This window comes from Myotis davidii, unplaced genomic scaffold (genome assembly GCF_000327345.1).
Source record: "Myotis davidii unplaced genomic scaffold, ASM32734v1 scaffold207, whole genome shotgun sequence".
In the NCBI taxonomy this organism is placed as follows: Eukaryota; Metazoa; Chordata; class Mammalia; order Chiroptera; family Vespertilionidae; genus Myotis; species Myotis davidii.
Window position 1 is genome coordinate 1,728,079 of NW_006298349.1, and position 10,200 is coordinate 1,738,278.

General features: G+C 62.3%; 1 protein-coding gene across 1 annotated transcript in view; it reads left to right on the forward strand.

Moving 5' to 3' along the window:
- The first annotated feature begins 2,832 nt into the window (after positions 1 to 2,832).
- The window catches only part of LLGL1 (lethal giant larvae homolog 1 (Drosophila)), a 13,882-nt gene continuing 6,514 nt past the window's right edge, over positions 2,833 to 10,200 (forward strand). The window contains exons 1-14 of the mRNA XM_015570623.1: positions 2,833 to 2,863; positions 2,938 to 3,295; positions 5,234 to 5,315; positions 5,405 to 5,535; positions 6,334 to 6,492; positions 6,568 to 6,730; positions 6,809 to 6,944; positions 7,282 to 7,336; positions 7,495 to 7,649; positions 7,723 to 7,946; positions 8,146 to 8,213; positions 9,164 to 9,317; positions 9,391 to 9,495; positions 10,022 to 10,200. The exon at positions 10,022 to 10,200 is cut by the window's right edge and continues 11 nt beyond it. Of these exons, the coding sequence (XP_015426109.1) occupies positions 2,833 to 2,863; positions 2,938 to 3,295; positions 5,234 to 5,315; positions 5,405 to 5,535; positions 6,334 to 6,492; positions 6,568 to 6,730; positions 6,809 to 6,944; positions 7,282 to 7,336; positions 7,495 to 7,649; positions 7,723 to 7,946; positions 8,146 to 8,213; positions 9,164 to 9,317; positions 9,391 to 9,495; positions 10,022 to 10,200 (2,000 nt within the window). The remainder of the gene's footprint in view (positions 2,864 to 2,937; positions 3,296 to 5,233; positions 5,316 to 5,404; positions 5,536 to 6,333; positions 6,493 to 6,567; positions 6,731 to 6,808; positions 6,945 to 7,281; positions 7,337 to 7,494; positions 7,650 to 7,722; positions 7,947 to 8,145; positions 8,214 to 9,163; positions 9,318 to 9,390; positions 9,496 to 10,021) is intronic.

A 10,200-nucleotide genomic window follows, 5' to 3' on the forward strand; every position in this document is an offset into this window, starting at 1 on the left:
CCCTCCGGCTTGACCGCCCCCCGAGCTCAGACTCTGCCCGCGCGTCTGGGGCGAGGTGTCCCCGCCTCGGTCCCCGGGTGTCGTCTCTGCGGGTCTTCTCTCCGCTTCCCATCATCTCGCGCCTGTTTCTCTGCCTCTCCGAGCGGCGCCGTCCTCTTCCGCTGCCTCTCCATCCTGCGGGCTTCCCGAATTCTCACTTTGTCTCTCGCTCCATCTTTCTGTCCCTCTTTGGAGGCTCCCCTCATCCCTGTCCGCCTTCGGGGCAGCCCAGGTGGGGCGGGAGGGGCGAGGAGAGGAGGCAGATGGGGAGGGGGAGGGCTGGGGAATCCCTCCATGTCCCTCCCCTCCTTCCCTCACCCAGGGCTCCAGGGGAGATGCCTGGCTGTGGACCCCCCTGCGCTTCAGGTTGTGGGGACTCAGTTTCCCTGGACGTGGAGCCACTCTTCTCCCTGCTGGGCCTCCTGTCCACTGAGCCCTGCAGCCTAGCGGGGGATGGAGGGCCGCCCCCTGTCCTCCCCGGGCAGGACAGGCCAGCCTTCGGCCCCCACCACCCTCTGCCTGGGTGGCCGCCGGCCCCCCCGGAGTTCTAGCCCAGAGCCCTCTGCCGCACAGGCCTGAGGCTCCCGGGGAGCTGAGCTGTTATGCCCGGCACCCAGGTGAGAAAATGGAGTCTCGGAGAGGGGTGCTGACTTGCCCAGAGTCACAGGTAGAACTGGGTCACTTCGTCCTCCTTATTGGTAGGGATTTGACTGTAGCTTTGAGGGCTGCTGTGGTCCGAGAAGAGACGCTTGTCCAGGAGGAAGCTCTGGGCCGGCTAGACCTGGAGGGGCCGAGGCACCAGGGCGTTTCCCGGGGCGGGCAGGGCTTCTGAGGTGGTGGGGCTGCCAGGACCCTCAGACTCTCCAGGAACCTGCCAGAAGCCTGCAGGCCCAGAGGGAAGGCCTCCCAGGTCCCCCTTCTGTGCCAAACCCCTGCGAGGTGAGAATGACAGTGCTGCGGGGCAGGCACTGAGCTCAGGTGTCACTTCCTCAGCCAGTGAGTTGGGTGTGAAGTGGGGACATGCAGCAGATGGTGGGAGGCTAGGAGGCTGCCCCCCTGGCTGGTCCTGTTTGGCAAAAGGGGAGGGCTCCCCGCTAAGCAGAATGAATGAGGACCCGTTCTGAGTGGGCAGCAATGGTAGGAGGGAGGTGGTCTTGGGCAAGGGGCTGGCTCCCCAGAGGGGGTGGTAAGTGATCACTAGAGAATAGATGCCAAAAATACAATAAGAGCGATTAGACCCAGGTTCTCTAGTGGGATTGGGGGGACAGGCGCAGACATCCACTTTGGACTCAGTCTTGGGTCCACATCCCAGCCCTGTCTACGTGTTGCCTGTGGGAGGTGTGTCCACTCTATGTCCCTTGACACTGAGCTCTGACTGTGTGAGTTCTAGGTGGTGAGGACAAAAGGGACAAATACCTCTTCATTCAGGGGGCTGATGTCGTAGTGGAGGAGATAGTGAAAAGCCAAAACAGAAAAGCAAAATATGCAGCAGTTTGGATGGTGCCAGTACTATGGATTGCAGAAAGGTAGGGTGAGGGCCTGGAGCCTGTGAGCAGGGGTGGCTGCTGTAGCCAGGATGGCTTAGGGGCCCCCGAGTGCTGGGGAGTGCTGGATAAGGCACATTCCAGGTAGAGGGATAGTAGATGCAAAGGCCCTGAGGCAGGAACCTGCCTAGTAAATTGGAGGAGATCAAAAGGCCACTGGGCCTAGAATTAAGTGAGGGGGAGAGAGTGGGAGGAGGAAGACAAGTCCAGATGTGAGGACTTACCTTCTCCAGGTAGCTGGGAGCCCTGGGGTGGGAGGGTTCCTGAGCAGAGGGGGGGACTGGCCAGTCAGGTCCAGCGTTGTCATAGCAGTGCTGGTGGGAAAGGGAAGTTGCCCCCCACCCTCAGCCAAATGGGCACCTGTGTCTTCCAGTGGACTCCCTGTCCCCCAGTGCTCAAATGGGAAACTGAGGCTTGAAGAGTGCTGTGACTAGCCCAAGGCCAGCATCCGGAGGGTTCCGTCCCTGCTTGGATGGGCTGAGGCGGGAGGGAGGCTGAGGCAAGAGGCCTGGCGACCCGGGTTTCTTTTATTTTCCTTTCTTTTCTCCTCTCTCTCTCTCTCTCTCTCTCTCTTTCTCAACATCGATGTGGTAGAGAAACATCGATCAGTTGCCTCCCATACGTACGCAAACTGGGTATCAAACCCTTAACTTCATTGTGTGCCCTGACCAGGAAAGGAACCTGCAACATTTTGGTGTATGGGACAACGCTCCAACCAACTGAGCCACCTGTCCAGGCAATCACAGTTTCTTAAAAAATGAGTGTCTTGCTGAGGCAGTGATCAAGAGGTATCTGTGGCCCACAGGTGGCATCCCACATTGGTGCTGAGGACAGGGAGTTGGGGTATAGACATTCCAGGCAGAGGCCCCAGGTAGGCCTCGGGGGATGAGTATGAGCTTTTTGGGTGGGTCGGCGACGAGGGAAAGCCCAAGTTGGGCTGGAGAAGCTGGGACCAGTGTATGTTGGGACTGGCCCTGCCAGGAGCAGAGGACCAGGTGGAAGCCATTCCATTAATACCAACAGTGCACAGGCCCTCTTCACACCATCCCTGCCACAGAGGGGGTGGGACCTTGTTGCTCCGTTTCCAGCTGGGGAACCCAAGTCGGGGAGGTGGGTGACACCTTCAGGGCCTGCGCAGGTAGCTCCTCTGTCTCTGACTGGGGTTGGGGAGATTGTCACGAGCCTCTGCCTAGATGACCTTGGGGGTTGGCCTCTGACCTCCACGTGGGGCCTGTGTTTGGGAAGTACCATGGACTTCACGGGGGACCCGAGACAGCATGGTGCCTCACCAAGCTTCAGTCCGTGCCCCTAGGAATAAGGGCAGAGCCCCTGGGGCAGGTGGCCCACTTCTGAGCCTTGTGCTTCCTGCCTGTTGTCAGCGCCCTGCACACAGTGGGAGGGACACAAGTGCCGAGGGACGGGGGCTTGGCTCAGCCCCTCCGTACCCACTGGCGGCACGATTGCCCATTTCTCAGTGAGGCTGCAGACACAGCACGGGGGCCCAGCTGGAGTCCTGGTGCACAGCAGCAGCGGAGCCTGAGGCTGCCTTGGGGTGGGCCCCTGGGTGGGCCAGGGCAGCTGTGCCTATGCAAGTGTCCTCCCCTCCCCCCGCAGACCGTGGAGCATGGCTTCCCCAACCAGCCCAGCGCCCTGGCCTTCGACCCTGAGCTTCGCATCATGGCCATTGGCACCAGGTCTGGGGCCGTCAAGATGTATCCTTTGTGGGGCACAGCCTTCGGGGCTGTGAGGACCACCTGCTTGTAGCTACCTATGTGCTGGCTCTGTGGCAGGCCCCAGCCCGGGAGGCTGTGGAAGGTATCTGGACCTGGTGGAGGCTGGTGCAGCTTCTGCCCTCAGATCCCTCCTCATGGAGATAATGTGGGGGTGGGGGGCACAGCTTGCAGTGACCACAGCTGTCCCTCACTGCATTTCAGCCAGCCAGTTACCTAGGCGACCCTGCTCTTCATTGTCCCAGCAACTGTAACAAGGGTGGCTGGGCCAGGGGGCTGGCCTATCTTGGTACCTGTCAAGGTTGGTGGGTGGGCCAGGGTCACATAAGTGGGTCTTTCCCTGGTGACCATGTGAGACACGTGTCCAGCGAGGGGCTGGGGGCAGTGCCAGGCTCGGCATGGTGGGCGCAGCTCGGCCCCCACCTGGATGCTGGCGGTTGCACAATGGGCTGTGTGTGCCGCACAAAGCGGGCATTTTCCTGTCAGCCCGGGTGGGTGGGGGCAAGCAGACAGCTGGATGCCTTCTTGCCTGGTGTGGAGCATCGCACTTGCACTGCCTGAAGTGAAGCCCTCCCTCCCTCCGGGAAACGGAGGTGCAGACTGTCTGGCACCTGCTTGGTGTGAGGTGCCCACCCCCACCCTTCCCCATGTGACCCTCTGGGTCTCAGTGTCCTCATGAGTGTCATTGGGCGGCACAGAATGAGTAAATGCCTGTAAGGGGAGGGGAGGCGTGGGCGTCTGGACCTGCAGTTGGTGAGTTTGCCTACACTAGGGGGTGTGGCTGGGCGGGATGCTCCTCCAGCACCATCCACATCCACTTCCTGCCTGCTGCTCCCAGCCCTCGAGGTGCTGTCCTGCCCCACGTGCTGTGCTCCGCAGGTGGTGTCGCATGGTGCCCCGTGTCGGGCGTCTGTTAGCCTCTGGTGCTGGCCCTCTTGTGTCCTGGTCTGTCTTGGGCTCCGGTTTCTCATGCTCACAAAGAACCTGTTGGACGTCTAGGAGAGCCTCAGAGGAGGCCAGAGCTCTCCCCATTCCCTCCTTCCTGCCCCAGACCACCCCTGGGCTGGGAAACTGAGGCTTGAGAAGAAGGCCTTGCACACAGAGGCGCCCCTCCCCCTGTCTCCTTGGTGACGCTGGTTCCTGCCCAGCACTCCTGCCCCCTCTTTTGTCCCCTCTTCTGTGTGCTTCCAGCTCCTGCAGGGAATCCTAGCTCCAGCTCCAAGCAACGGCTTGGCTCCTGCATTGTCCCCAGGCAAAGCTGCTGACCTCTCCCTTGCCCTCCCTCCGGGGCCCCCGGGGCCCTGCGTGTTCACTGTCAGACCTGGAGTTGCTGGGACTCTGGCACTGGTGCCAGGCACTGGAAGCAGGTCACCCAACCTCTTCAAGCCTCTGAGTGCTGGTTTGTGAATGGACAGGCCTTGGCCTCTCCCCTCTCTTGGGTGGGGGCCGCTGCCTGCCTGCCCCAGGGGGAGGTTGGTTTCCTTGCCTGTGGCTGGAATGGGGCCTGGAGCTGCGGGAAGAAGCAGCTTTCCTGCCCGAGCCTGGCCTGGCCTCGCAGCCTGCGGGGCCAGCTCTCGTGCACACAGACACATGAGGCTGATGGAGGGTGGGCCGCATGCTGAGCATGTTTTATTCTCACTTGCCCTGGGTCAGCCCTGTGAGGTGGGAGCCGCTACCCATTTTATAGCTGAAGATGAGAAGGTTGTACCACAGCAGGACTTGCAGGGGCTGAGTGGAGCCTGCCTACTGAGCTTGAGGATGACGTGGGGGTGCAGGACAGTGTTTCTTCAGGGAGGGGCCCACCTGGACTTTGGAGGGCTCCTGGATTGTCAGGCCTGGCTGGGAGCTATCAGAATGGCCCTGGAGGAGGAGGAAGCTGGGTGTCTCTGCCTGTTTCTGCCCTTGACCTGTTGCCCTTAGCTATGGCGCACCTGGTGTGGAATTCACAGGCCTGCACCGGGAAATGGCCACAGTCACCCAGATGCACTTCTTGCCTGGCCAGGTGAGCCTCTGCCCCCGCTGGCTGGCTAGTGAACCCTGGGACCCCCTTCCAGTCCTACCGCCCAGTCTTGGTCTCTGCACACCCCCTAGGGCCGCCTCCTGACCCTGCTGGATGACAGCAGCCTGCACCTCTGGGAGATCGTCCACCATAATGGCTGTGCCCACCTGGAGGAAGCACTCAGCTTTCAACTGCCCAGTCGGCTGGGCTTTGACGGTGCCAGGTACTGGTGGGCGTGGCCGGGGGCCAGCCGCTAGGCATGGGGAGCCAGCCTTGCGAAGGCATGGTGGGGACAAGAAACTGCCAAGGGCTGGGTTTACGGTGGCAGGGGATGTTGAGCTTAGCCTGGGCCCCAGAGGCAGCATTTGGACCCCTTGTCACTGAGCAGTGCTCCAGGGGCTTGGCGGGTGTTGGAAGAGAAGCTACGGCTGAGCCTGAGGTGAGCAGGTGGGGTTTGTGCTGCTGCACCAGAGGTGCAGGATGGGAGGTGCATTGAGCCCCAGACTTGCGCACCGATGGTGACCCTGCAGTGGCGGAGTGGCAGGTGTGGGGCAGGGCCAAGCTGAGCTCCCATCAGCACAGATCCCCTGGTGTCTCTACTTGGGGCTGGGATGACAGGCCATAGTGTGTACAGGTGAAAGGGTAAGCTTGGGGAAGGGGGGTCCTGCCAGGCCGCGCGGTGTGCGGTGTGCGGTGCTGACAGGGTGCTCCAGGGGGCAGCGGAGTAGCCTGGTTCCTGCCTTGCCCTCCTGGTGGGTGGGAGGGACTTGGGAGCCCATCTCGGAGACCAGAGGAACCTATATTTACTGTCCCCGCTGACATGCTGACTTCCTGATGAATAATTGAGCGAGTTAATTATGATGCCACCACTGTTGCCTTCCCAGTTCACCAGCCCCCTGGATGGTCAGGTCCCAATGAGTGCAGAGGGGCCACAAGGCTCTAACAGTAGCAGCTCATTAGCACCCTCTGCACTCCTCAGGAGGAGCCCACACCCTCCCCTGCCTCCCTCTGTCTCCCATAGTGGCCCGCCCACCCTTGCCCACGTCACAGTGATCCTGCTTGTGGCTGCTGGCAACATGGCAGCCCTGGGCACTGAAGGTGGCAGCGTCTTCTTCCTGGATGTTTCCACCTTGATGCTGATTGAGGGTCAGACCCTTGGCCCTGAGGAGGTTCTGCGAAGGTGAGAGGCAGGCGGGCTTCCCACACCCACTGCCTGGGCAGCTCTCCTGCTGGCTCACCTGGGCTTCCTCTGCAGTTTGCCAGATGACTACCGGTGCGGGAAGGCGCTGGGCCCCGTGGAGTCCCTGCAGGGACACCTGCGGGACCCCTCCAGGATCCTCATTGGCTACAGCCGGGGCCTGCTGGTCATCTGGAACCAGGCAGCACAGTGTGCGGACCGCATCTTCCTGGGGAACCAGGTTGGTGTGGGAGACTGTGCCCATAGCCGGGGCCTCTGCCGTGGCTGCCTTGCTCATGCCCACCTGCTCTGCCCACAGCAGCTGGAGAGCCTGTGTTGGGAGCGCAGTGGCAGCACGCTGGTCAGCTCACACAGCGATGGCAGCTATGCCATCTGGTCTGCGGACACTGGCAGCTCTCCAGTAATGCAGCCTACAGTGGCCACCATGCCCTACGGTGAGTGCTGGGCAGGCTGAGGGCAGCCTGCCGCCTAAGCACAGGGCTTTGACGGGTGGTCGATCCCACGCTCGGGCACTCGTGGCCGCCTCTGCTTTGTGGGGGCATCCAGGGGGACTTGTGGAAGGTGGCAGCGCCATGCCAAATCTGCAAAGGCGAGACCCCCCTCCCACTGTGGGGTGTACGGTTAGGGGCAGTGGGCCTTCCCCCCTGGAGGCAGGAAGCAGCTATGAAGCAGGAGCGATGTGGGCAGGATGGGAGAATGGGTGAGAAATGCGACCTGAGGCTCTTCAGGTCCTGGCAAGCAAATGAGCCTGACACTGTCCCATCCCTCCAGGCCCCTTTCCCTGCAAAGCCATCAATAAGATTCTGTGGCGAAACTGTGCATCTGGGTAGGTGGGGAGCTGGGTCCAGGTGTGGGTCGGGGGCTGCATCTGGCTGGGGTGGAGGCTGGGCTCGGGTCTCAGGGTTGTCCTGTGATGCTCTCTCTGGATTGGGCAGTGTGTGCTCCCGACCCAGGTGGCTCACAGGGCCCCCCACCCCTGTATAGGGGCCACTTTATCATCTTTAGCGGCGGCATGCCCCGTGCCAGCTATGGGGACCGCCACTGTGTGAGTGTGCTCCGGGCGGACACTCTGGTGACACTGGACTTCACCTCCCGCATCATTGACTTCTTCACGGTGCACAGCATGCGACCAGAGGATGGTGTGTTGCCCTCCCCCACCCTGTACTTGGCACTGCCTGTGGCCGTGCTCCTCACCCTGCCCCTGTCCCACAGAGTTCGACGAGCCCCAGGCTCTGGCTGTGCTGCTCGAAGAAGAGCTGGTGGTGCTGGACCTGCAAATGCCCGGCTGGCCGGTGGTGCCTGCTCCATACCTGGCCCCATTGCACTCGTCCGCCATCACCTGCTCGGCCCACGTGGCCAATGTCCCTGCCAAGCTGTGGGCCCGCATCGTGAGCGCTGGGGAGCAGCAGGGTGCCCAGCCTGCCTCCAGTGCCTCGGTGTGTGCCTGCACCTTGCGGGCCCAGCCTTGTGGGGGAGGGTGTTCCCTGTGAAAGTGCCGCCCAGATGCAAAGCTGGAGGTGGAATGTGCCAGGTGTACCTTGGGGACTCGGAAGCCGTTTGGGTCCTGGGTGTCAGCCCAGGGTAAAAGGGAGAAGAATTTGTCCTGACCTCACTGATACCTTCGCCCTCTCCCAGAGCTGGCCCATCACCGGGGGCCGGAACCTGGCCCAGGAACCATCTCAACGAGGGCTGCTGCTGACTGGGTAGGGCAGACCTAGCCCCTTGGCCAAGCACAGTTGTGACGTGTATGTGTGTGTATGTGGGCGCATGGGGCCGGGCACAGCCCACGCAGGTGCAGGAGAGCCCAGCCTAGACTAGGCGGGTACTGACCTGCCCAGTGACTCAGGCCTGGCCCCTGGTGGGACTGGGTTCCCCCTTCAGGAGGATGGGTTGGGATCGTAGCTTTCTCAGACCCTGGTTCAAACCCCTCCCTGCCCTGTCTTTTGGCCTGGAACTGAACTCTACCCACCTAGCCTGCCCTGGGACCGGGAATCTGGGCCGGCCTGGGCCCGGCGGGCGCTGACGTGCCCAGTGACTCAGGGCCTGACTTCCTGCCCTGCCCCTGCTGCCTGCCTGTGCTGGGATCTGGGGGCCCTGGCTCTGCCTCCCTCTCCTGCTTGGAAACGGTTAACCGTGGCTTTCAGGGCTGCTGGGCTTCCCGTCCAGCCCCACACGCCTGCTCCTCACGCCAGGGCTTCCCGCCTGAGGCCGCACCCCAGACTGGCCTGCTCCCCCTCCCTTCCTCTCCCGCTTTCTGCTGGCCTCCCAGTCTTCCTGCTGCTGCCTCAGGCCCAGCTGAGCCCTCTGCTCTGTGACCTGCTAACTCGATCCTTTTTGCTGGGTGACCCAGTGAGGACAGAACCCCTGAGTCCTCTGCTCCCTGGATTTCCCCTCTTCCACTTCCTGCTCGTCACACTGGTGATTGTTTCTACACCTCTCACCCTGTTTGAAGGGCCCAGGTGCGTGTGGCCTGGCATATAGTCGGCACTCAGTATGTCTTCGCCTGATCAGTAGGTGTTTCCTATTTGCTGTATACAGTAGGCGTTTGGGCAGCGTTTGGCTTGTGCAGTAGGTGCTCAATGATGGCCCCAGGATGAGTGGATGGAGGAATGGGCGGGGGCCTGGCATGGGCCTGATGGCTTCCTCCCTGCAGCCACGAGGACGGCACTGTGCGGTTCTGGGACGCCTCTGGCGTGGCGCTGCGGCCGCTCTACAAGCTGAGCACAGCTGGCCTCTTCCAGACCGACTGTGAGCACGCCGACAGCCTGGCCCAGGCCCCCGAGGACGACTGGCCCCCCTTCCGCAAGGTGGGCCCCTCCCCCAACCCCAGGAGCCCGGTCCTGGCTCTGCCCTGTGTCATCACTCCAACCCACTCCCCAGGTGGGCTGCTTTGACCCCTACAGTGATGACCCCCGACTTGGGGTGCAGAAGGTGGCACTCTGCAAGTATACAGCGCAGATGGTGGTGGCCGGCACTGCGGGCCAGGTGAGCCTGAGGTCCTCAGGGCTGGGCGTCTGGAGGGTTGTTGGAGGAGGTGTGCCTGAACTGGAGGGTCTGGCCCAGAGGTGGTAATGGGGCCCCAGGTGGGGTGAGGCCAGCCAGGGAGGTGGGCCTGTTGTTGGGGCCTTAAGTCCAAGCTCTGGCTGTAGGGCACCTGGAGGCTTAGGGCCAGGGCTGGAGCACGGATGTTAGATGAACCCTGGGAGGGCAGGGACCAGCAGTCTGTTCAGTGCTCTTCTTCCAGCGCTCAGAGCATCCAGAAGGTGCTCAGTGTGCCTTAGGCGTGGTGCTGGTGGGGTATTTGGCTCTGGCAGGGCAGGCACCAGCGGGTCTGGGTCACCACTGTGCTCCTTGGTTCAGGCCCTGGTGTGCAGTAGGCATTCAGTAAGTGCTTATTCAGCGGATAAGTGAGACAATCCCGGGACCTCCCTGACGGTGACTGCAGGCTCCGGTGGGGCATGGTGGCCCCTCCTCTATGCTGACCCCTCCCCTGCCCTGCCTGCGGGCTCAGGTGCTGGTGCTGGAGCTCAGTGACATGCCCTCAGAGCAGGCGGTCAGCATGGCCAGTGTGGACCTCCTCCAGGACCGAGAGGGCTTCACGTGGAAGGGCCACGAGCGGCTGAGCCCGCGCACGGGGCCCCTGCCCTGGCCCGCCGGCTTCCAGCCCCGGGTGCTGGCTCAGTGCCTGCC